Consider the following 27,655-nt stretch of genomic DNA (forward strand, 5'->3'; position numbering starts at 1 on the left):
CACATGCACCGTTAAATGCATTCACTGTAATCAACTTTACATTAGACTTCTGTGATATGCATAACAATGAAAAAGTTTACTTCCTTTTCTCCTGTAGTTTGCGGCTCACCTGGTGAAAGTAAATTTCCCTCGAGTTTGTGTCTTGGATGGTGGCATGAACAAGATGAAGTCCACCGGCCTGTTAACGGTCCCATCTCCGCAGATATAACAGGATGTGCTTTGATAAAGGGAAACTGTTTAAATGTCTTTTACATGGTGCAGATACATTTCTCAGCTAAAACATTTTTCTTCTAAACTATGTCAAGAGTTCCTTCAAGGCATTATGCATGTCAGCACTGAAAAGTTTGAACTTGAAAATGCACACAGCTGTTTGAACTTCTGGGACCAAACAAATCAACAAAAATAAAAGTTGTTTTTTTTACTACAGCTGTTGTAGTCTCAGTTTGCTCAGTTCACTTAGTACTTTCCTTTTCCACTAGCGTCACTTGTGTTGTGAGCTATTTATGGATATTGGATATTTCCTTTTCCGAATTGCCTGAAAATCCACCTCATGAGAGCATTAAAAACATTTTTGCGATATATGGGAGTTTTTCCAAAATTGACGTGTTTCCATTGGCTGTATTTTCAAGTGACGGGCGTCACTTATGTTGTGAGCTATTGATGGATATTGGATAATGGATATTGGGTAATGTTGATGATCCAATCAATGTGAAGTTCCATCCTACATTTCCTCTCATCGAATATCCTGTTTCACACTGAAATTTGTGCCAGTACAAAAGAAAAAATGGGTTGTGAAGAGGGTTTAATGGGGAAATTTTCAGGCACCTACATTATCCAACAACAAAAAAAAAAACTTCCACAAGCAGAGAAAGTTATGATAAATGGTGAATAATATTCTATGGGTTAGAATGCCTAAATAATGTCTAGACCAATCCAACCTGACAGAAAGGTTGGGAAAATTTAAATCACCACATTAGTGTGCAAGGGCTTTCTTCAAACGCAATGCATCTTTTGATGTGAATGAGCTTGTAGAATCAGAAATGCACTGTGAGTTCCAGTCCTGTCAGTTAAGAATAGGAAAAGGAACTATAGTGGATTACTGGATATTTGAAGACTGGGGAAAATACATGCCTGGACTGATAAATCTTAAAAAGTGGACCTATTCCTTTTCCGAATTGCCTGAAAAACCACCGCACAAGCGTAAAAAACTTTTTTTGGGGGATATGTGGGAGTTTTTGCAAAATTGACATTTCCATTAGGCGTATTTTCAATTTGCAACTTCAATTTGTACAATTTGAAGGGTAATGGAAACGCAGCTGTCAAATATGTGAAAAATAATGTTTCAGGTATGAAAACCTATTCTAGTAGACCTCTAAAAACAAAACCAATACTTTGAAAAAGGGCATAATAATTAAAAACAAATTGTAGCATACATGCATGCATAGATCCACTCCATGCAGTCTTCCATTCCATGAGTCAAAAGTACAACCTAAATGGTAGTAAAATTATGATGGAAAGTGTTTTTGGCAGACATTTAGGGCCTTGAAAGAAATAGTTTACCCAGAAAAATAAAACTGTCATCATTTATTCACTTCATGTTGATCCAAACCTGACGTTTTCCATTTGTAGAACACAAAATTAGATGTTTTGCAGAATTTGCTAAACATCACTTTTTGCACACAGTGCAAGCGGTGGGGAATGAAGCTGTTTGTGTAAGGAAAAAACTGAAATTTGAATCATTATTAGCTGAAAATCTTCCCCGTATTTGCGTCTCATTCATATTCAAATATGTTGCCTCAAGATGCGTCTTTTCCTTAACGGATAAAAGCGGCAGGACATTCTGCATAGCATCTTTTGTGTTCCGTGGATGAAAGAAAAATCACATGGGTTTTGGAATGAAAAGTGATGTATTTTTGGTCCTTTATTCCAATTATTTGCGTATACGTTGCTCATGGCCACTTGCATTCCTTAAGGGGCACAATACCAGACTTTTACATTATGTGTCATGTTACAAAGCACCTTTATCCACTTCCACGGATGTAGTGAGATTTGAGTTTTCTGTCCAATACACTGTTGTGAAAAACATGTTCAGCGCTAACAAATCAGTACGGACCAGAAGGTCCTGCAGGAATGTTTCCATTCTGTAAGAATTCAGGCTTTGCTGGAGGCAAAAGATGGAGTTAATAAAGTCTACAGTAACAGCAGCAAATAAGGTTGCCACTGAAAGTACATTCTTCACTTCCACAGAATGCAAAGCCATGTCTCTAGAGGTGACTGCTGCCGTTTGAACATTAAGATCTGAGCCAAATGTGCTTATTTCATTTTCCAATTTCCCCTTGGGGATCAATAAAATTGATATTTAGATAACTGCTGGATTTTGAACCTCACTGCTACCCGGCCAAAAGCATAAAGGAAAATATAAAAATACGCTCATCATTCACTTGTATTGGTTGTAATGTGCCTTCAGAGGAACACAACTCCACAAGACTAATCTTCTGCAAAGAGATTTTTGCTTATGTTTTTAAAAACATAAAGGCAAAATATATATATAAAAAATCACAGGTGATCTAGATTCTACAGTATAGTATATCACAACATGAATCTAAGAATAAGTGTGTGTATATGCATATATATATATATATATATATATATATATATAAATATATATAAATATATATATATATATATATATATGTTTATATGAAATAATAAATATTAAAATTTTATATATAATATAAGAACAGCTCAAAACTGCCCATTCAAATTGCAATTTTTATTTATTTCTTCTTATTATTATTTACAATGGGACCTCTATTGAATTGCTTCTATAGGGAGTTTCACTGGTTCATATCAAGGCCAGAGAAGCAATAAAGTGGCCTTCTTATTCATAAAAGTGAAAATGCAAGCAAGAGCAAATTTCTGTGCATTATTGAATTGAATGCAATAACTTTATGCAAGAAAGCTTTTTTGAATGATTTGATGAATGCGTTTCATGAATGATGCCCAATGTTTTTCAGACACTGTTAGTCAGAACAATATTTCTCCAGCACAAAAGCAAAGAAGGTTTCAATGAGGGTGACAGCGATATCTGATTTACACTAAATACTACCAATATGACTAGAAAACACCATAATTAATAAATTATATATGCTACAAAAAAAGACAATGCTGTGCAAGCATCGTCCCAGGGAATCAAATTAACAGGCAAATTGTTTGGTTAATTTATTTGCAGCATCTGATCTGATTTACTAATTGAATTTGACTTCCCAGTTCTTCAAATAAAAGATAGTTTAGGAGAGATTGATTAAAGCTGTGTGTGCAGAACAACATGACATAAACAATGGAGCATTTTGTCACTCGTTACTGAAAAAGCTGCTCTGAACTGAAGTTATTACCCCCAACAAGAGTAAAAAATACAAGACATATTTTTATGTTCACACCTTTTAATGTCTGGAGGTCGTTGCTTCATCTGAATATTAAACCAAGATCTGTCATATTCAACACACAGTCTTAAAGGGTAACCATGGTTGTGATGATCATAAAGAATGGCTGATACAGCCATTAAGTAAAATTCAGAACAGTTTACTGGTTTGACTTAATATACGTTAATAAAATACTGGGTCTTGTGATGTAAACATTGTCCTGCATCACTTATACGATGAAGAATTCACATATATATATGCACCTACAAAGCATATTTGAAATATATTTATATATATACACATATATGAATACATTTACAATAATACACCAAAATAGTTAGTCACTCAGATTAGCTGCAAACTGGGCGAACAAAGCATGTCGGTCAAATTGAAAAGGGGATTTTAAAAGGACATCATCATTCAGGTGACAAACAGCTGAACAGGGCAATTTACACTTACAATGGCATGATGGCGTCTGCTTGACAAAAAACATTTCAAGTGGGAGACAAATTTTACATCTACAAAATTAAAATGTACAAAATATTTTCAGACTTTGACATCTCATCCAACAGAGTGCTGCAGTGATAACATATTTTTGTAGGCCATTGCTCTGGATCCCTATAGGATTTTTGCATTGGCTTTTGGATTATTGCAGAAAATAAGCTCTGTGACCAATGAAAGTTTATGATTCTTACACATTTTGTTCATCATGATAATTTAATTCACAAATGAATGCAATTTTTGTGAATTTTGAAGCCTAAATACAATCAACAGAAGTTAAACTACCACGGGATGGTCATATGACTTCAACATCACCATCAATAAGCTTCCTTCCTCTTTCAATCTTTATTTAAAAAAACATTTTCCCTTAAACTTTGAATTAGAAGAGTTTGCAAGAGTATGATTACAAACACAATGAGGCTGTGAAAGCAGACTACCCAGCTAACAAAAATATTTTCTAAAGATAAGAATATTTTGCTAACATTCCCATTAATTTATGAAAACATTATTTTTGAAATTTCCCTGAACGTTCAAAATTTCCAGTATTTAAAAATTTTTATTTATTTATTTATTTATTTTTTTTGGTTATACTAACATTAAGGGAACATTCCATTTTAAAATTTTGCACACAATATAAGAATGTTATTTTTGAATGTTCTCTGAACGTTCTGAAACAAGCTGCAAAATAAAAAAAAAATGTTTAACATATTTAAGAGAAAAAAAAAAGTTCAATGAATGATGTATAAATAATGTTTTGGGCAAACATTTTGAGAGCATTATTAAAGACCAGATAACAAATGTTCTATTAATGTTAGAAGTCTTTCCCCCACCAGCATTTTTTTTTTTTTTAAGTTGCCACCATTTTTGATCATTTTCACAAAACTTTCATGACCCCCAGGAATATTTAGTTGTATGATTATCTGAACATGCCATATCCCTGACAGCAACATAATGTTGGCCCAGATCGGGCCCACATCTGGTCCGTGTGTAATCCACATGTAGGCCGGATCTGGGCCACACTATGTTGCTGTCTGGGGTATCAAAAGAAAGAAACATTTCGAACAAAAAGTGTAGAAAATGTGCATCAGCAATGCTTTTATCGCTTGTTTCTGCTCCTTTTTTGATCCAGAGATTCTCTAATGCTTCCGAAGATGCGTAATAGTGCCCCCTACTGTATAACAGTGAAAACGTGGTAAGCCGGAAAATTCATTCAATGGCGGGGAAAGAGTTAAATAAACCTGAGCCAAAGTTCTGAGGACGTTCCCTGTTCACTGGGAAGTGTATAGATGAGTTTACCAGGGGTGCCTTTCCCAAAAGCATCGTTAGTCAACTATGGTCGTAAGTCCCACTGAACTCTATTCATAACAACAGAACTTGCGACCATAGTTCGCTTTGGGAAATGCACCTCTCTTCGGCATGATGATGTTTAATGTCCCAAAAAAGTTCTGTAGTCCCATTTAGCCATTTGTAAGCAACAGCCTTTTTCAAGACAAGTAAAAGCTTTTAAAATATCACAAGGATGTATTTACTGATGTACTCTATGTTGTAGAATAAAACATAAGTTTTTGTTAACCACATTTAACCAAAAACCCATTGGCACTGGAACAATAGAACCGGAAGTGCTGAAATGCTAACTCGTATCCAGGTTTTGGCCTTCAAAAATACATTGTCCCTACAGCACTCATCTGAGTACACGCACTTGTAGCCATTGAGGAAGGCCAGAGGAAATACACCCATAACCATACCAGGACCGACAGGAAGCCACGTCCCTTTCCGTAAGGTGTCCATCTTCCTAGAGTCCCGTGAGTAAAGCTGGCGTTAAAAGTCTCTGTTCACGGTGTTGTCGGTGTTAAAGTCTCCTCAGATTGTGCTCTTCCTGACAAGAACCTTGTTTGAGACTCATGTCGTCCAGAGCTATTTCGCCCTTACGGCCTCTCCGTCGCTCGCCCTTCACGATCACCTGTAGTGACACAAGTCAAATAACACCAATGCTCTCAAACAGTGAAACCTTTCAAGATATTCACAAATGTGAGATGTGATTCAATGTTGACACTTACACTCTCTAGCCCGTTGCCCCAAATGGTGATCTGGGTCGACCTCCAGCCGTTTCCTCCCGTTCGACCCCAGACAGCAGGGCTGTGCTGCCGTCCCTTCTGTACGAACACCTGCAGCATGCCCACGTGGTGACCCGCCATGTTGTGTCTGAAGGCCAGGCACAGGTTCCCCTCGTTCCAGGGCGTCGTCAGGGGGAGGATGAGCTGAGCGCCACGCCCACCTCGCTTCTCTCCGCCCTCAGAGATCGTTAGGTACCGCCCACCTGCCAAAGAGATCATGACAAAGACAAGCTAATTAAAAGGTTGAATTTCTTGATTTTAAAAAATGCCAATCGTTTGGGGTAATCTTTTTATTGATAAAACAGGAAATGACATCACATTCAAGACCCTCAAGAAGTCTATTATAAGTCTATCAAGAAGTCAAATTAAATGATCAAATTACATATCATTTGTAAGAGATGGAATGGTAAGATTAGTTCAGGTTGATATCTCCATTCGCAAAAAGAAGGGGGGGAAAATCTACCTTGAATATGTTTTAAAACTTATTTTATCATCATTTTAAAGATTAAAATGTGGAAATTGTTTTACTTTGTATTTAATGGTTACAGCACTTGACCTTTTTGAAGACAGCAAATAAATGTGTTTTTTAAAAAGCATACAGTATGAAACATGAATACAAAGACTGCATTTCTATGAACATGGCACCTGTGGCACTTTTTAATTAATTTTTCTTTGCTTCCTCGGAGACATTCTTATTTGTCATTGACCCAATAACATTATATTGAAAAATACCATAATACCTGAAGGATCTGCAGATGTCTCCCAGTGAAGGTCTCCCTCTCTGTGCTGGATCCATCCACAGAGACCGTGGGTAAAAGAGCAGCTCAGATGACCCGCCTCTGTGGAATATGACACAATTGATCAAATCAGTTGACAAAATGAAATGCAATTTTAGAAATTACTCTGAGCTCCAAAAAATATTTTATCATGAAACTGAAGACAAAAATATTCAGCCATTATTCCATTATGAATTTAATTAAGAATACATGAGACAGCAATATTGCAGAGAATTGTAATTTGAAGGAAATCAAATAAAAAAAAAATCCATAAAATGTCAATAAAGCATTTAATTTTTCTGTATGAATTACTCATAAACAGTAAATACAAATACAAAATATTGGGTATTTCTAAAATATGTTCATTGTTGTTAATGTTCATTTAGTTTTTAATTTTCATTAAATTTAATTGACTTTCCTTTTGTGGAATGAAGAGTAATATAACTTACAATAAATTTATTTATTTGTTTGTTTGTTTGTTTGTTTATCGGAAAACTATGGAAGCTTGTTTCCAGCACAGAATAAAACAAATTTAAAAGATAATTGCATCTTTTTATCTCACAATTCTGACTTTATTTCTGACAATTGCAAGCTTACATCTATAAAATTAAAAGTCAGAATTGTGAGAATTAAAGCCAGAATTGTGAGTTTATATCCCACAATTCTGACTTTATTTCTGTCAGGACCACTATCTTCAAATATGATTGATTATGCATAGAGTTTGTATTGGCAGTATGGTTCTGCTCTGGGCAAGAACTCCCTTAGCATAGATAAGAGCAGGGAGAGCAGCAATAAATCCCCTAGGATGTGAAGTGTAAAGTACTTGAGTAAATGTAATTAGTTACTGTACTTAAGTATCTTTTTGGCTACTTTATAGTTGTACTGAGTATCAAAGATATTGGCAACTTTTACTCTGTACTTGACTACATTTTTGAGCAAGTAAATGTACTTTTTACTCCATTATATTTGTCATGAGTAATGCAATTACAAATTACATTTTTTCATGGCAGCTAACTTTTTCTGCAGTGTTTTGTTTCTGATATAAAGAAGCGATATCGCCATCTAAAGACATTGAAGGTACTGTAACTTGTGCATTTTGCCTTTATTCCCCCAAAACTTGTCAACAAAGCTACTTTACGTGAATGTGAGTGCATTAGCAGGTAGTTGCTGATCGCAGGTGTTTGATTTATTAGATGAGGAAACGACTGCATCTGGTGATGAGGCTCAAACCAGCACATACAGTAGAATTTGACTATTTAATTTTACTTAACATTGTTTTATTTATCCGCTATATTGAAAAGACCGTTTTGAAGGATTTTGGTTTACTGTGCACTTGAGCTCAACTCAGACTTGAGAGTTTGTAGATGTTTAAAAGGTTGTTGTGTCGACCTTGATTTGTTGCAACATTGAGGTGTTCAGTTTTATTGCGATTTTAGAAAATAAACTTGATTTCACATCTTACAAATCAATTGTTTCTTATTTTCACTGACATGTCTCTCAGGACTAGTGCATCTCTGAGCCTACATTCAGCATGAGTAAAATACTTCAGTACTGTGAAAATCAGATACTTTAAGACTTTTACTTGAGTCGTATTGGAATTGGTGACTTGTAACTTGTAGTGGAGTCATTTTCAATGTAAAGTATCTGTACTTTTAATCAAGTATGGTTTTCAGGTACTCAGAACAGGACCAACATATGCAGAAATCATTATATGTCATAATTTAACATGTACACATATTTCAAGAATTAGATTCAGGGGAATAATAAGGCCAATCCTGACTGAAGAGAGGAGGAGCTGGGGATGGAGGAGGGTAATTTGCTCCTGAGAAATGCAATGGCTGCTGATAATACTGAGGAGCTTATATATGGATGCTGTGATAGGCGTCGTATTCCTATAGGTAGATGTAAGTCACCTGGGAGTCAGCTGATGCAAGCTTGACTGACGTGACCTGCCAGAACTAACGCTAACACTGGATTTCTCGCAATTGCGAGTTTACTTCTCGGGATTCTAAATTTTTTTCTCACTATTGTGAGTTATAAAGTCCATTTCTGAGGAAAAGACTGACTTCTCACAATGTAAACTCGCAATTGCGAGAAAAATCAGAATTTTGAGATATAAACTTGCAATTACCTTTTTTATTTTTTATTCAGTGGTGGAAACAAGCTTCCATAGTAAACAATGTAGCATGCATTGTAAATGTCTGTTTAGAGAAATATGTCTGTAAAAAAAAAAAGTAATTCACATATATACATGGAACAAAGTCAAAATGATTGACGTGACATTGCAACATCTAAGCATCTTCAGCACGAAGGGCTTTCTTGACAGATATCAAGCCGAGGCTTATAGGTCGCCCTCTACACTGGTAGATAACAAAATGAAGCATTTGGCTGGGGACGGGTGTTAATTTCACACCCTGTTTGCAAACAATCAAAATATTGGTTAAGGCTCTAGGCTGGTATTCCCAGCATTGCAGGTTCAATTCACGATGGCCATTAACTGAGATCCTCTGTTATCATCATGCCCTTGAGTAACACACTGAACAGATCGCTTCAGGGAAACTGCCCTTGCAAGCAGCGTAAGTCAAACTGCTAAATGAAAAGTAATTCAGAATTGTGCAATTCCTGAATTTCCCACAGGGATCAGGGAAGTGTGGGTAGGGAAGTGTGGGTATTTTCATGAAGGCCAAAGAAAGCTGTTCGATTCACACCACTGATCCAATTCATCTGGAGTGACATCATAAGTCAAGATTAAAACCTACAAAATGCCGGCGAGGCAAATAACAGAAAACATTGCAAATTCAGTCTCACTGTGTGCTCCCATTTACTGTATGTCTATGTCTATGTATCTATAGATTAGTGTGCACCAATCATTGAATACTCTGAAAATCCATCCGCAATTTCAGCAAAAATAAATTCAGCCTTCTCTTACCTGGGTCATCCTTCAGCTCCTCTTCTGTGTTGCCAAGTTCAATGTCTAAATCGATATCAAGCACATTGTTTTGCCCATGATTTCGTGGTACTAGAAGAGGAAAAAAAGAAAACAAATAGTTAGACTATATAGTTATTCCAAATGAAGAGTACACAAATCATCCTTTTAAAAAGTAACTATTTTATAAAATCAATTATATATTTTTAGGCAATATCTTGGCCTATCATACCTCATTGCTAAATTGAAACAATTAAATATTGAGAACAAGACAAGTTATCTCCTCAATTTTTTTTACTCATATATTGAGATATTGGCATAATAGAGGACTGGAGACAAGTGAGTGTGTGTACATCAAATATATGGCGGGATAACCGCTGGAAGGAAGTCAAGTCTGTGATTAGTTTATTGATTTCAATTATCCCTCAAGCCTTTGTTTCTATTGGAGGGCTGTACATAGTGCTGTCTAAAGCAAAGTCCTCACAGCTAATAGGAACATGTAGTAAACCAACTTCACCCTAAGGTCATTTCCACATACTGCAGGTGTTCGTGTTGGGGCTATACAACTTTGACATGATCGTTATGGTACCTAATTGATTAAGGAGATATAATTATATTCAATTCCTAGATGTCTATTTGCCTTATTTCCCCACTGTTTCAGAGCCATCATTATTTATTAGGCCTATTGTGAGCCCTCTAAGGCAGTGTGGGGTAACTGATTTATGTCCTGAGGCAGGGCTGACTGGTAATGTAATCTGTTTCTAGGTGAGTCTTCTGTTTTCATTAGGCACTGTCATCTGGATAGGAGGCTTTGGGATGCAATTTGCTTTCCTGAAAAATCAGGTTTCGCCTTGTGGGAAGCCCAAGAGAGACCCAAAAAAGAGTTTATGAACATGAAGGAAGCAACAAAGTCCATTGGGCCAGGAAATGGTTTTCTTGGATAGATCCAAAGGCCTTCACGACCCTTTGCACTCAGCAGTCCTCCTCTGAATTCACACAATGGTAACAAAAGACCACATGGACCATTGTGTAGACTAGTGCGAGGTCAGCAAAGAGCGCATTGAGGCCGTATAGTAGCAAAGGGAGCACTTGTGAGCATGCTTCTGAATCTGGGACACCCCACAGTCTCAGACTTCACAGGAAAACATAAGTAAAGGCCATAAGGCCACATCATAATTCCCCTGAAAAGGCCATTAAAGCAAAAGTCTTGGAAGCTATTTTCTGGCTCCAATCTACTTGAAAGTGCAAAGAGTCCTGAAATCATCAGAAATCAAATGTTTGTTAAATCTTTGTTTCAATAATGTGGAAAATTGCCTATAATTTCTGACAAGATTGGCATGGTTCTGCTGCTTTGGCTCAAATCACGCTCAAAAAACTCTTTTAGGTTGGTCCAACTTATGCAGGGGTGTCCATTATCCCATAGCGTTTAGCTTTAGAATGTCCAATCCTGCTCTCGGAGGGCCAGTATCCTGCATAATTTAGCTCCAACACCAATTAACACACCTGGACCAGCTAATCAAGGTCTTTAGGATTACTAGAATCTTCCAGGCAGGACAAGTTGGAGCTAAACTCTGCAGGACATTGGCCCTCCAGGACCAGGATTGGACACCCCTGGTTTAGCTACAATCCTAATTAAACACATCGGAAGCAGCTAATCCAAGTCTTCAGGATCACTATAAACAGACAGGTAAGTGGGTTGGGACATGTTGGAGCTAAACTCACAAGGACATTGGCCCTGAAGGACCAAGACAGTAAAAGGTAATGTACGTGTACCAATTTTTCGAGAGTGAAATCCAGTCGTTTCAATAGGAATACATGCAATTGGGAATTTTGTGAAAGGGAAAAAGATTTTTCCCATGCATATTTTACAACAGGTTCAAGTTGGTCATGCCAATTCACTGCGTTGGCCAATAGGTTGTTTGCACATAACATCATTGCTGTTGCGCGAAATGCGGCTGGAGGGCAGGAGGTGAATTTTCTATATAGGAATTGCAATCACAAACTCAAAATTCAGATGTTTTGCACCATTTTTGGTTGCTTAAGTCGATCAAACCGAGAAACCACAAGGAGCTTTTATCGTTTACGTAACTTTTTATCGTTTTTTTAACTTTAAGGTTGTCATCTTTATAGCATTTTGCTTCTGCTGATAGACTGAAATTAATATGGATACCTGCTTACCTTTTTTTGTTTTTTACTTGATTAAATATTCACATTCTTCATGCTATCGTTTTCAGGGAAAGGAAGCCATTTTATCCCATTGCATGATAATTTGTAGAATTCTGTTCACAATGTTGATCTGTTTACCGTGAAAACAGTGTCGCGCGCTGCTGTTTCAGCCATCATCTGGGAGAAAATGTGCAAATAAATGTGTTCAACAAGCTGACAGGTGTTGATCCATTTCTTTGTTGGAAGGGTGTAAATGTAACTGTGGTTTTAATGTTGTCTTTGTAAATGTTCACTTTCCAATATGGACACGAAGGAGAATCGGAGGGTCGCATTCAGCGGACAGACACTGACACACTGTATTTTTTTTGTATTTATTTCAACAAATGACAACCACAATCAAAACCCATAGAAGCTCGTGAACTATTTTGAAGTGGCTGTGTGCAAGTTATAATCATTCACAAGCCGGGAGTCATACTCGCAAATGTAATGTTAATTAATAAATCAAAACAAAATACAAAATTTTCAAAAACACTCAGCTATGTGAGTGGGTTTAATTAGATTTGCTATATGCCGTCTTCCCGTCAACCTGCTTATCCTAGGTTTTATACGTAGAAAAGGCGAAAATTGTATTACACCATCCAGTTTTTTCCCTGAACGATGATGTGAGTTTCTATTGCAATTCTCAATCCAGCAGAAATGACCTACAATGGCAACAATTTTCACAATCACAACAGAAAATAAAAATACTGGCATTACAGCAGCTTCACATTCTCTATATCTACCATCTCCATGGCATTCAAGTCTTTCAATTCAATAGAAAAATCACTCCTCTTCATAACATGAGGTTCACATCCAACATATGTTGTGGTTTTCTGTTTATACCTTTCTAAACAAGCACAGTACGGACTTTTCTTGATCTTTTCTATTCTAATTTTCACTTCTTGCCCTCCACCTGAACTTCGCGCGTCACCAGAACCACGTGATTGCAAAAAAGCATATAGGAAGCTGCTAGGTGCGAAAGTAACTTCAGTGTAATCTGTACATTGCTACACTACTGACAATAGACAATGGCCCATTTGTGCCCACAAAATGCTGCTGAAATTGTGAAAATCTGAATAATATTGAAAAAAGTATATGCACTTACTGTGAACATCACCTCTTTGTTTCTGAGTAATGTCTTTGATGCTGTTATCAATTGGCGTCACAAACGGGATTGAAGGTCTGCGTGTTGGGATAAAGGGAACCACCGCTGTAACCACCGGGGCTTTGGTGGAAGCTGTGGTGGCGGGACGGGACGGCACCTTAGGTTTGGTTGTCACCACAACAGGGGGTTTACGTGTCGGTATGAGAGGCCTACGGGTGGTGGTTGCTGGGACTCTCACTGGAGGGGTGACTTTTTTGGTTGGAGGAGATTTGGTGGTGGTGGTTGTTGTAGGTGAGATCCGTTTAGCTGTCACTGGTGGTCTGATTGTTGTGGTGGTCCTCTTTTGGTCTGAGTCTGGAATTTTGTTGCCCCCTTTGTTGTTATTGTGGCTTGGTGTGGTCTTTCCAGGTCGTGGAGGGTCAATTACCACCTTTGGGATAGCTAAAAGGAGAACAAACAGGCTTCTCAGTTTAATTCGAAGTTAACACAAAATTAAAATCAACTTATTTTTATTCTCATATTGAATAGGTATTATCTGGTTTAAGCCTTTTTGGGAAATGGGAAGTATGCAGCTAAGTTAAGCTACAGTAGAAATGTCATTTTTAATTTTTTTTTAGATGTAACTGAAAAGGTTGCTTTTAGCTCATATGTACAATGAATGCACGAAAGTCATCCATCACATTCGAAATCAATACAAGAAGCATAAACCCTCGAGCTTGTGTCATCCTTAAGGAGGGAACACTAAAGGAATGAATGTGACAATGTGATCTCATGTTTCACAGGAGCTTTGATATGCGATTCCCAAAAAGGCAGTAATTCAACCCTTTCAGCACTTCTGTGTCACACCTGGTTGAAAGTTTCCAGAACAGATGCTGAAGAGATATTGGTTGCCTCATTGGTTTAACAATGATTAAATCAGGCTTCAGACACACAACAACTGTATTTTTGTCCACTTAACAAACAATAATAAGATTGAGCAGGTTGCAATGATGCATGCATAATACTACATACATAAGTCCCTGTCAGTGGTTTACAAAAGCAGTTGAGAGTGCATGTGAAGAGTGTGCAGTTGTGATGTCATCTGATGCTCATGGTGAACCTCTCTTTGTTCATGAAGATTAAAACCATGGCAGCTATCAACCTCAAGTCACTCCTGATAAATGCACAGCAGACAAAAGAATTCCAGACAGGGAAGTGATACGCAAGATATATTCATCCATCAGACCTAGTGTTCCAGCACCTAAAACTAATTCCTTAAACCACATACTATTAAACTATTTCATTTTGTTCATTTTGTTTATATAATTATATATATATAATTATATATATATATATATATATATAATTATATATATATATATATATATATATATATATATATATATATATATATATATATATATATATATATATATATATATATATATATATATATATATATATATATATATATATATATATATGTGTGTGTGTAAAATTATACCTACCATTCAAAAATTTAGGGTCAGTAATACATTAATACTTTTCTCTAGCAAGGATGCATTAATCAAAGTGACAGAAAAGACATTTATAATGTTACAAGAAATGTCTATTTCAAATAAATGCTGTTCTTTTGAAATTTCTATTCATCAAAGAATCCTTAAAAAAAAAAAAAAATTTATCACAGTTTCCACAAAAATATTAAGCAACAGCAATTGTTTTCAACATTAATAATACTAATAATTTCTTGAGAAGAACATCAGAATGACTTCCGAAGGATCGTGCGACACTAATGGAAACTCTTCGGAGCTTTGGAATAAATTACATTTTAAAAAATATTAAATTAGAAAACAGTATTGCTATATCATTTTGCAATATTAAAGTTTTTACTGTATTTTTTATCAAATGAATTAAGCCTTGGTTAACATACAGTAAGAGACATCTTTCGAAAATATTTAAAAAAATCTTTTGAACTGGAGAGCATTTTTTTTTCACATACATTTTTACACTTTGTATCATTTATCTACAAATATGCATCGTAACCTTTGAGGGACTGTCTAACTCAATTCATTCCAGAGATTTTTTTGAGGATTTTAGTCAGGACTCTGACGCCTCCACTCATGGACATTCTCCTTCCTGTCATTCATCCACTATACGCTCCATTGGCATTGTTCTATGGGATGCTGTCATGTTGAAAGGTGAACAATCTACCTATGTTCAACTTCCTGGCTGAGGCTGTGGCTTTTCATCAAGATTTTTCATCATCCATCTTCTTTTCTTTCCTGACAAGTGCACCAATCCAAGGCCAAGGGGAAGAATATCTGCATTCACCTGCATTCACCAGTGCAAACTGCAGTAATGGTTTACCTCAGTTAAAGGATTAGTTCACTTCAGAATTAAAATTTCCTGATAATTTACTTATCCCCATTTCATACAAGATGTTCATGTCTTCCTTTCTTCAGTCCAAAAGAAATTAAGGTTTTTCTCCATTTAATGGACTTCACTGGGGTACAATGGGATGAAAGTCCAAACTGCAGTTTTAATGCGGCTTCAAAGGGCTCTACACGCTCCCAGCCGAGGAATAAGGGTCTTATCTAGAGAAACGATCCATAATTTTCTAGAAAAAATAAAAATTATATACTTTTTAACCACAAATGCTCATCTTGCACTGCTCTGCGATGCGCCACGCGTTATGTAATCACATTGGGAAGGTCACGCATGACGTAGGCGAAACTACCAATCCAGTGTTTACAAAGCGAACGCGCAAAGACTATGTCAAACGCCCTTTACAAATAAAAAGTAAAACAACGATGTCGGACAATTTTGAAGTTGGAGGAGAATAAGAGATGGAGTTTTTCACCCTACTGCGGTACTTCCGCCTACATCACACGTGACCTTTCCAACGTGATTACGTAATGCCTGGTGCATCACAGAGCAGTGCAAGACGAGCATTTAAGGTTAAAAAGTATATACATTTTTATTTTGGACCTTCAATCCATTGGTAGCCGTTGAAGTCCACTATATGGAAAAAAAAATCCTGGAATGTTTTCCTCATAAACCTTAATTTCTTTTCAACTGAAGAAAGAAAGACATGAACATCTTGGATGACATGGGGGTGAATAAATAATAAGGAAATTTGAATTCTGGAGTGAACTAATCCTTTAAGAGGCAGTGTGTTGTCTCTAGGCCATAAACTTTTCAATAATGTCACTACTATTTTTTCACCATTCTCCCACACAAGCCACAAAAAAGGCAGTAGCTCCATTGAAGTCCAACAATCTTCTGGCAGCGTCTGTGATCAGCCTCTTTGGTTATCTACTTTCGAGGGATGCCCATATGCCGTCCACATCTTAATGATAACCTTGCCTCAGCTTTTGTGCTTTAAGCCTTTATACTAATGACTCCTGACTTAAGCCTTTCCAAACCTTTATCCTGAAGTGCTTTTGAAAGCACTGTTCCACCTTGTTTTACTTTATACAGCTGCTTTTAATCTAAATTAATAAATATCACTGCAACTGAGAACAGATGGGGACCAATTAAATTGTTGCCTGAGCTGTAATGTGATTAGTTTATGCATGGAGTGTGTTCATTTATGCAAATTAGATATTTTTATTATTGTGATATTGATTTTATACTCAGTTTAAAGCAAATTATAACAGTAACAAAAAGAAAAAACACTTTGAATGAAGTGTATTTCAGTATCCACTGTAGCATTGTTCATTGTTACGATGCAAATCGCAGTAATTCTTTGGTTTGCATACTTACGTTTGCAGTCGTAGCCCACACCTCTGTAGTCATCTTTACACTTGCACTTGTATGAACCAGGTGTGTTATAGCAGGTGGCGTAGGGACCACACTGGTGTTGACTCGAAGAGCATTCGTTCACATCTAAAGAATCATTCAAGCAGAAAAGATCAGGTAGATTTTGAAATAGTTGTCAGCTCTGTTCCAAAACGTAGTGAACTACACTAGCTTTTTTTTTCTTTAAAGTTGTTTGTTTTTGTTTTTTTACGTTCTTTAGTGTGTAACGTGGCTGTTTAAGCATGAAAAGATCTGCGAATTTGCAAATTTACATTATTCTCTATATCAGTGCACACTGTTTCTGAACTCCCTGAAACGCTTGTAGTCTTGAGTTTTCTTCCGGGAAATATATTCATCATTTAAATAATTCCTGCACAATGCATACACAAAAAAATAAATGGGCGAGGCCTGGTTGAGTTGAACTGTTTTAAAACTCGTGGTTATTGTAAGGGGCGTGACATTTCCAGCACACGCTGGAAGCGAACCAATCAAAACACATTGATCCAGCTGACCAATCAGAGCGCATTGTGCTTTCCAGGAGGGGCTTCATAAAGAATAAGAAAAAGCGTTACTGACTGTGGCGACCAGGGAGGGCGAGAGCCGTGAGGGAACGGCGCGAGGCCGGTGACGCAAGTGATAACGAGCATCACCTGGGAGGCGCACCGGCCTTGAGTCTCTCACGGAGGAACTCCGGGAGCATAAAAGGAGGAGCGACGACCGTGAAGGACGAGAGAGGACCAGGCCTGGACTTTATTTTATGTTTTATTATGTTTGTGTGGCCGGCAGATGTCCGCGAGGGTCTGCAGGCATTACTTTCGTTTTGTTCTTTGTTTATTTTGAATTAAAGTTTTGTTGAATGTTCGCCGGTTCCTGCCTCCTTCTTCCCGTATATACGAACTGTGTTACACTGACAGACTGGGAAGAGAGGTGCTGCAACAATGTCAAATATGTAAAAAAACAAAAACAAATGTGTTTTTTGAACATTCAAGCATGAAAACCTATTCTACACTGTAAAAAATGACCGTGATTTTAACAGTAAAAGACTGTAAAAATGCTGCGGTGAAAAACTGTTAATTGGTTTACAGAAAGTTTCCGTACTATATATGGTGAATAACTGTAATAGATCTAACGGTACATTTAATGTAATTTTACGGTAAAATACCGTTAAAGTCACAGTTTTTGGAAGTGAAAAATAACAATTCATTGTAAAATTTACAGTGAAAAACCGCAAATTGACATTCCCACAATTCCCTGCGTGACACTTCACATTTGATATATTTTAGTTGAAATAACTCTGTTTCTTCTTAGTTTTTCTAATTTTTTTCGAATCAGTTATGTACATTAGGGTTTTATGTTACATCTAATGTTGTTAAATTAATGTTTATTGAATTTTTAAAATTTCATGCATGTTACCATGATGGTGTTTAGTGTGTGTGTGTGTGTGAATGACACTATGTGCACCTTCTATATGTTAATATTGTTCTTCTCAGTTTGTGGAGATTCTGCTTGTGATGAACTTTGATTCATCATGTGACTCTTATCACCACTGTGTTTGGTGACTGTCAGTGTATTATAAAGGTACAAAACAGATATTAGAACTTCATTAGGTTGGTAAATTAACATTATATCAGTTAATGAAATATGTTATTTTACCGTAAATTTTACTGGGATTTTTTTTACAGTGTACTGAAATCCAATGTTAAATATACATATTTAAAATGTAAAATTCACATGTAACTCCGTAAGTATGTTTACGGTTTGATGTCATTTTTACAGTATTGTTCTGGTAACCACAGCTGCCGGTATTTTTCCGTAGAAACAACAGGATTTTTTTTACCCCAAAAACAAAACTAAGACTTTGTAAAAGGGCATGATATGGCCTCTGTATTGTTTTTCGAAAAAAGTCTCTTATGCTGACCAAGGCTGCATTGTTTTGATCAAAATGCACCAAAATGGAATTCACTGTTTGAATTCTATGATAAAATTGACAGAATTTAAAACAGCTGAGACTTTGTTTCATATCGCAAGTAACAACGCAAATAGCTTATTGAAGTTACTGGATGGCTGGCGCATTAGAAATATCATCAAATGAAAACAGCATAGACTGAAAGATTGATCTTGGGATTTAAGAATTTATATCGGTTCATTAAGATGAAGATAGGTTAAAAAAAAGAAATTGATATTTCACAACCCAAGCATCTACAGCTGACATGTTTAACTCATCCACGTTGTGTGCATGAAAAAGATGCAGAACACAGTCAAAATGCACCATTGAAGAACCACTAATTAAACGTCACTATTTTGGTTAAACATTTTATCTCTCTAAATTAATATTTTAGGTTGTCAAAATTGTGGTGCATCGCGCATAGTGCAAACTGGTTTAGAACAGTTTAGCTAAAACAAGATATTACAATAACATGCCATTTTTGAACAGGCATTGACGCTTAGGATCTTGCATGACAACTGCTCTATTTGCTCTATTTGCTTCATCATTGCATTGAGCAATCCCAAACTTTTTCTGTGTTCGAGAATCATCAAATCAAATAATGCTATACTATTCCATCAATTCACATTGTTTGGAAGGTTTCTGGCTGTTGTCCATGAATGTAATATCAATGTACACTATATCCTCCAACTGCTTACCTGTGCACTGATATTTCCCATTGATGTACTGCAGGTCAAAGCCATCATGGCACTTGCAGATGTAACTCCCAAATGTGTTGATGCACTTACGGAAACGAGGACAAACCGCATGGCCTGTGGCACATTCATCCACATCTGCACAACAAACACACCAATCCATAATTTCTCCACTCTTTTTCAAGCTGCAGTTTGGATCAAAGTAAAAAGGTCTCAGTGAATTAAGGTCAGCATCACCCTGGTTTTGAGTTTGTTTTTTGTTTTTTTGTCAAAAATTATACTGATCCCTGAATTTATATGTTGTGTAATGCTGTCAGGATTCATTTTTGAGATACTGATTGGCCCATTGTACACTCTCCCTTAATTGCTGTGATATTTTTTGCTGGCATATGCTGCATTTAAAGTTGAACTAAAATGAGACATGCATCCAGCAGTGTGAACGCTCTGCAGGAGCTCAATTCAAACTCTTATGTGTGCATGTACAGACATCCATCTAACAGAAGCTGCCCTCCTCGGAGCAATAAAAGTCCTCTGCTGAAATACCTAAAGAGCTGAACACCTGTGCCATGAAACACTGAGATGGTCAGTCTCTGATTTATGGTGCCCTTTTAAAAAACTCACACTGTTTTCTCCACTCCCCTCTTCATAGCCTCCAGAAAAAAAAAGGCAGAAAGGTGGGGAAAAAATCAAGCAAGACAAATGTGAGTAGAAGTGCACCAGGTTAACTGACTCAATTTGTCGCATTCCATTGGTGATTTAGTGATCTGTGTGGTTAAGATGTGAATATATGCTTCTTCAAAATGTCTTGCAGTCTCTGTGACTATGGTATGCCATTAAAACAGTCATTAACGAACGGCACAATAAAATTTCCAAGCACTTGAAGCATAATTACCGTATTAAAAGAAAGAAACACAGCTCTGTTGTCAAGGACTGGTGCGATCCTTAAGGTTTTGTAGCGGGAACGCAACCGTGAATGAAAGAGACTGTGTTTTGTGACACGTTCGTAATAGCAAAGGCTTGTCATCTTTTCTGACAGCCCAAAAAAAAAAAAAAATTATGTCACACCTTCAAAAGATGACTAGACAGAGATTGTGCTCTGTTTTCTTTTGACTTAAAGGGGTCATATCATTTTTTATTTAATGTTTCTTCTGCCTGAAGTCTACATTTATTTACATTTATGCAAAGCAGATGCTTTCATCCAAAGCAATTTACAGTGCATTCAAATTCCCTGGAAATGGCATTGCTAGCATCATATTAATATTAGTATTGTTAGGGATGTATTGCTAGCGTCATGTTACCAGTTGAACTTAAGTATGAAGGACTGAGAATAATAAATAATAATTACTGAAACCTGGCAGATTTTATACATATATAATATATATAATAATTATCAATGAGATGAAATAAAATTGTGCTTGTTTAGCTAATTATGGCAGTCTGAAATGAGTTTTGAGTAAATGTTGCTTAAATAAGTTTTTAATTAACATTTGAATAAAATCTGCCAATATATATATTTATATGTTCTGTATATATATATTCTGTGAATATATACACCGTATATATTCATTTAATTATAATATATATAATTAATTTTGAAGTTTTATTAGGTGTTAACAATGAGATTATGTGGTTTTTATAATCAATTAACACTGCTTTTGTCATTATATACAAGATGGACAAAATTTGTCAACAAAAACGTCATTCGGTTGAACCAAAATTTTGGTTTTACCGAATGACACTTTTGGTTATACCGAATGACGATATTTTCAAACAATGCTAACAGGCTGATATCTAGCTAGCTATCTAGCAAAAGCAAAATCAAACATTTTATATTTAGTACAGGTTTTTAAAATATTACAACATTTTCCCTGTTTTATAGCGGTTGTACCGAATGACCTGATGTTTCGGGACACGCGTATGAACGAGTGAAAACATGAATTTATCAAATAGTTAAGAGAGAGTTAGTTACTTTGCTTCATGACCATGTGGACCTTTACAGGTGTCTAAATGATGTCACATCCTGTCACATGATACTGACCGCATGACTTGATCCAAAATGGTACCTTTATATTGGTCACTCCGAATGACATCAATAAAATTCATTTTTTCTGACATTCTTTCTCATAACAAAGCAATGACTTCTACACATAATTTTAATACCATTTTGCACTATGTTGACATATGATGATATAAAATCATGCCAGAATACAAAATATATACATTTATTACATTTTAAGATATTTTAATCACTAATGAAATGGCTGTATTGGTCTTTGGACGGTTAACCTGAATGACTTCTTGACATTTCAAAATCTTCAAAATACCTTTATATGTAGCAAAATATAATTAAAACTTTTGGATTCAATAGAAGAGATCTAGTTGTACTGCCTTACATACTTTGGATGTCATATCTTTGTTTTTTATTATTATTAAGGTCTCTGGACAGAAAAATGACCCATCACGTCATTGACCCATATATATATATATATATATATATATATATATATATATATATATATATATATACACACACACATTCTTGATTATAAATATGTTTATTAATTAATTTTAAATTTATTATTAATTTTAAATATTTATTGACACTTTTAATGGCAGATTTAAATAGATGGTTATTTTGCGAGAAATTTTTGTTCGAAAATGTGCTGTATGTTTTCATGATGAGCTTTATTTCTAAAGATCAAGGTAAATTTGATTCCCTTTTAAAGTAATGCATCAGCCATGCACACATACCCACACAGGTCCTGCCATCTGGAGCCAGCTGCAGACCTGGGGAAGGGCACTGGCAGCGAACCTCTCCTTTCATTACTTCACAGCCGTACTGGCAGTTCGCCATGCTGCATGTCCGGGCATCTGACAGAAAGATACAGATACCATGTTTAGCACTTATGATACAATCATATATTTCCTCCACTTACATTACCACAGAGAACCACTTAAGTATACAAGACATAGTGTACATGGGGAAAAAAATGAACCTATAGATGTTCCATATATAAGCCAAGCAAATTAACACAGACAAAAGATGAACAGCCATTAAACGGGGTGCAAGGCCACAGGTCGGAAAAGGGAACACGCTATTCCATATTTAGCTTCATGGCCTTGAAGGAAATGGGCAGTGAAGCAGATAACCTTGTGTTATTAGATTGTGCAGTGATCTATTAGCCCTGCGGAGAAACAGCAATCCACATTTTCAACTAGTGTCGAGGGGGTCGTCAGAGTACAGCCCAGTTTCCACACAGACAGCGAGGTAAAAAACACTCCAGAGAAAAGAAGATGCCACATTGTTCCTGCTAATGCAGAGTGAAAAAACAAACTCAATTACTCCCTGAAGTCTTGAAGGAAATAAAATAAGAAGGAGATGCGCTACAAAATCTTTAGCAATAGATCAGTTCTGGGCCAGGTTAAAATATCACAATTAAATCAATTTAAAAAATTGTGTAGAACACAGGCATTACATCAACAAGTTGAATTTTCAAGTCAGCATATTTGACATGTACAGTATATGACATACAGTGTTGAAGCTTTTTTTTTCCATCTAATGACATGAAGTTATGAATAATTTGAGCCTGTGCAGACTTTGATCAACACCCAACCTCTCCAAACTATGCAGTAATCTGCGATCCAAGCATTGACAATGATTGTACCACCCACGTCACAGGGGCCGCTCCATACTTTGATTAACTCTGTGATTCAGTGGTGTTTGCTAAAGTGTGAGCTGTGGGGAGGTGAGAAAATATTTATCAGAGAGCGGAATCTTGAAGCCTCTGGAAGCACACTTAGCACCAGGCAAGCACAGGCACAGTCCACTTGGCGTAGGGAGGATAGCTTAAGGCCAGCAATAAGACTTAGCCTTTACTGGCAGGGTTGAAGTTCACAGCTTTCTCATATTTTGGTGAGTCATTTGAAAGCTCTCTGTGGGGTTTAAGGACACCCTGAGCTCTTAGGATGATTTGTGTATGGGAGAAGAGAGTATAAAAACACATATAAAATACAAAATAAAATACAGGAAGGAAAATTGTGACTTTCTTTTCTTCCTACAGGGAAAATAAAGTGCATAAAAAAATGCTTATATATATATATATATATTTTTTTTTTTTTTTTTTTTTTTTTTAAATGCATAAAACAATTAAATTAAATAAAATAAAATACAGATATTGACATTTCTTTTTTTTTTTTTAAATGCACAATTTAAAAAAAAAAACAATGGAAAATTGTGATTTTCTTTCTTTTTTGCATGTGGAAAAAATAAAAATAAAATAAAAAAAAATAAAAAAGAAGAAGAAAAAATGAAATGAACTTTTAAATGAAATAATAATAATAATACTAATAAAAGCAAACAAACAAAACAAAACCCAGAAGAGAAAATTGAATTTTTTTATTCATGTGGAAAAATTGCCATTTTCTTTTTTTTTTTTCAATGTGGAAAAAACCTTTTAAATGCACAAAACTAAATAATAAAAAACAAAACACAGAAGAAAAATTGAATTTTTTTTCAATGTTGAAAAAAAAACCTTTTGTAAATGCAAAAAAAAAAAAAAAAAAAACGAAAACAGAAGAAAAATCTTTTTTTTTCAATGTTGAAAAAAAACTTTTAAATGGACAAAAAAAAAAAAAAAAACCCAGAAAGGAAAATTGCATTTTCTTGTGGAAAAATTGCCATTTTCTTTCTTTTTTTTTCATGTGGAAAAAATAAAACCTTGCAAATACATATCATTAAAATAAATAAAATAAAATAAAATATATACAGTAAGAAAATACTGCTCTTTGTTCTCTTCTTTAAATGAAACTATAAAAATAAAATATTTTTAATGCATTTTTTCATTTATGATTAATAAAATAAAATAAAATAAAATAAAATGCAGAAGGAAAATTGTTATATTCTTTTTTTTCAATGTGGATAAATTAAAACCTTTTATATGCATATTTAAAGAACAATGCTGCTCTTTGTTCTCTTTTTTTTAAGTTAAGCTATAAAATTAAAACTATTTTTAACAAGCAAAATTTTATGCTGAATGTATTTTTGTATTATCTGATTTTCCTTTGTAAAGCTGTTTTGGTACAATATACTGAAAAGCCTATAGAAATCCAGCTTGTAGAAACAATATATACACATTGCGGTAACACTATCATCTGTTTCAAGCAGAGCACTGAAGAGCTATTGAACGAGGCAGCGATTGACACAGTTGGACACCACGTGCAAAACAACAAGACGTGACTCACTTCCACAGCTCCCATCAGGTAACAGCATGTAGCCGTTTAGGCAGTAGCATTTGTAGCTCCCGTATGTGTTCATGCACCTGTGTTTACAGGGCCGAGGCTTGAGGCCACACTCGTTCAAGTCTGCAGACAGAAGAACAGAGAGGGGGAGGTTAGAACATCCTCGTGTGAGAGGGGAAGGCCGAGAGGGGCAGGAATTAGGCTTAAACCAGAGGTCAAATTTGAAAGGTCAATCCTTTCAAATCTGCGAGGCGGCGTCTGCGGGAAGAAGGTGAAGCCGCAGGCAACCGTGTCTGGGCAGGCCCACCTCTGAGTGCCTCGCTCCACAGGACGCTGCTCTTTAACAAACCTGCACTTTAGCTTCCAAGACTCTACGACTGACGACTGGTTTTGATGCTGACACACAAAAAGTAACTTCTTTCTTTTGATAACACTGCAAAGGTCAACTATGCTCTCACTACCAGACTTTAAATGTTTTAAAATATTGTAAACTTTGAAGCTGTTGACCTATTTATCGGCTTTGAACACTAACCTTACTGCCATATAGTAGCAATTTAAACCATAACCACCTTAAAACTGTAGCTTCAGGACAGCAGATTGGGTGCCAGACCAAGGAGGTAAATCAATAATAGAGCTACGCATAATAGAAAAATTCATATAAAAATTCAAAATGCAATCATCAATCACTTTGTTGTTATTGTTAAATAAAACAAACTAAAATTATTAAAAATCATTTTCAATCATTGAAATAAAGAAAATTAGAAAAAAAAACAAATAAAACAAATGTAAGTTGAGGTACTACAATGACTAAAGCTCAAAATGAAATAAAAATAAAATAAAGCTAAAGAGAAACATTAAAAAACTTTTAAAAAGTTTTGTTTCACTAAAATTAAAATGAAAAACAGAAAAATACAATTTTAAAATATTAATAAAGACTATAATAGTATGCTAATAATACTAAAATAACACTTATGGTATAACTATATGGTCAATCAATTTATCAACGATAATTAATTATCTGGTGTCTTCTATTATACAAAATAAATAAATAAATAAATAAATAAATAAATAAATAAATAAAAGTTTCTGCTTTTCAGTGTGAAAATTTTAAAGCAAATTCTTTGCTAATTTGCCCTAAAATTAATGATTTCAATTTTATCAATAGTGGAAAAAATATTTCAATATTATTCTTAGTGAAACAAATATTGTATTTTCAATTAGCTTTTCATAGACTTTTTTTATTAAAGGGTTAGTTCACCCAAAAATGAAAATTATGTCATTTATTCACCCTCATGCCGTTCCACACTCGTAAGACCTTCATTAATCTTCAGAACACAAATTAAGATATTTTTGATAAAATTCGATGGCTCAGTGAGGCCTCCATTGTCAGCTAGATAATTATCACTTTCAATGCCTAGAAAGCTACTAAAGATGTATTTAAAACAGTTCAACCTTATGTGATTACAGTGGTTCAACCTTAATGTCATGAAGCGACGAGAATACTTTTTGTGCCCCAAAAAACAAAATAACTACTTTATTCAACAATATCTAGTGATGGGCGTTTTCAAAACACTGCTTCATGAAGCTTTGAAGATGAATCAGTGGTTTTGAATCAGTGGTTGAGAGCGTGTATCAAACTGCCAAAGTCACGCCCCCCAGTGGTGAACCATTGAAATTTCGAAACACTTATGACGTAACGAAGCCTCATTTACTGAAACCATGTGACTTTGGCAGTTTGATAAGCGTTCCAATCCGATTCGAAACAAAAGATTCGTAAGCTTCAAGAAGCTTCAAGAAACAGTGTTTTAAGATCACCCATCACTAGATATTGTTGAATAAAGCCGTAATTTATATGACAATTCATTATTTTGTTTTTTGGCGCACAATAAGTTTTCTTGTCGCTTCATAACTTTAAGGTTGAATTTTAAATATGTCTTTAGTATCTTTCTGGGCATTGTTATTGCTGTCAATGGAAGCCTCACTGAGCCATTGGATTTTATCAAAAATATCTTAATTTGTGTTCTGAAGATGAACAAAGGTCTTACAGGTGTGGAACAACATGAGGGTGAGTAATTAATGATTTTTTGGGTGAACTAACCCTTTCATATATTAATTTTTATTACGTGATAAATGATTCTTTTATCTATTTATCCACAACATTAAGTGATTTTTTAATTGTTTATCCATTTCTCAAATGATGACTAGCAAAAAAGTAACCCTTTTGTTGAGACCTTATTCAAGAAGTTTCCTTTCACCAAGGCAAAGAAATACTTCATTTTTATTTGAAATAAAGACCACATGGGTGGGATATAGCTTAATCCGTGCTCAACCATATATCCGCATGGGTCATCAGCTGGGCTTCATATCACTTACATCTCAATATTGTAAGTTTATAGGCCAGACACGTAGCGTGATGCCTGCAGTCTCATGCACCAGACTGAAAATAGATCCTCCTGGCTGGCGTACATGAGTGTCTTTGGCATGGCCCAGTTCTGAGAGAATGGCGCCATCTTTAGCGGCCGGTTATGCACGGAATGCATTCTAGAGAGGCGCATGCTGGCTATATTTGACAGGTGGCACAGATTTAAATAGATGAATGGCACAGTGTATTAATGGTAATTGGCAGCGGTGGGAGGTCACTCGACTGGGATGATTAGCAGAGGTGTGCGAGGACAGCTACAATCACCGCCCAAAATCATCCTACGAGTCGATTATTAGGACCAACTAAATCTCTCGCTTTCAAAGTTGAATCAAAATTGAGTCTAAATCTTTAACACCTTTTCAAACAGTACAACATTCCTAAAAGCACAGACTGTAGCTGTGAGCTGCTGAAGCCGTGATTACGCACTGAGACTCAGAATTTAAATTCCCAATTAGGCAGCAATTTCATGATGATTGGGGACATAATTGAATAACGTTGACCCTTTCCTTGACACGTTCTTTTCTGG

General features: G+C 35.6%; 2 protein-coding genes across 5 annotated transcripts in view; one reads left to right on the plus strand and one right to left on the minus strand.

The window, feature by feature from the left end:
• The window catches only part of tbck (TBC1 domain containing kinase), a 65,878-nt gene extending 65,486 nt beyond the window's left edge, over positions 1-392 (plus strand). The window contains exon 26 of the mRNA XM_067403705.1: positions 98-392. Within this exon, the coding sequence (XP_067259806.1) occupies positions 98-208 (111 nt within the window). The 3' untranslated portion in view covers positions 209-392. The remainder of the gene's footprint in view (positions 1-97) is intronic.
• A 5,171-nt stretch (positions 393-5,563) lies between these two features.
• The window catches only part of npnta (nephronectin a), a 65,901-nt gene continuing 43,809 nt past the window's right edge, over positions 5,564-27,655 (minus strand). For 3 of the 4 annotated variants that reach the window (XM_067403179.1, XM_067403178.1, XM_067403181.1), the window contains 9 exons: positions 24,711-24,830; positions 22,221-22,340; positions 19,473-19,607; positions 16,794-16,916; positions 13,050-13,490; positions 9,743-9,832; positions 6,778-6,876; positions 5,981-6,240; positions 5,564-5,883 (listed from right to left, as the gene is read on the minus strand). In XM_067403179.1, the coding sequence (XP_067259280.1) occupies positions 5,773-5,883; positions 5,981-6,240; positions 6,778-6,876; positions 9,743-9,832; positions 13,050-13,490; positions 16,794-16,916; positions 19,473-19,607; positions 22,221-22,340; positions 24,711-24,830 (1,499 nt within the window). In that variant the 3' untranslated portion in view covers positions 5,564-5,772. The remainder of the gene's footprint in view (positions 5,884-5,980; positions 6,241-6,777; positions 6,877-9,742; positions 9,833-13,049; positions 13,491-16,793; positions 16,917-19,472; positions 19,608-22,220; positions 22,341-24,710; positions 24,831-27,655) is intronic. The other variant, XM_067403180.1, reaches the window with a different exon arrangement.

Source organism: Chanodichthys erythropterus, chromosome 12 (genome assembly GCF_024489055.1).
Source record: "Chanodichthys erythropterus isolate Z2021 chromosome 12, ASM2448905v1, whole genome shotgun sequence".
Taxonomy (NCBI): Eukaryota; Metazoa; Chordata; class Actinopteri; order Cypriniformes; family Xenocyprididae; genus Chanodichthys; species Chanodichthys erythropterus.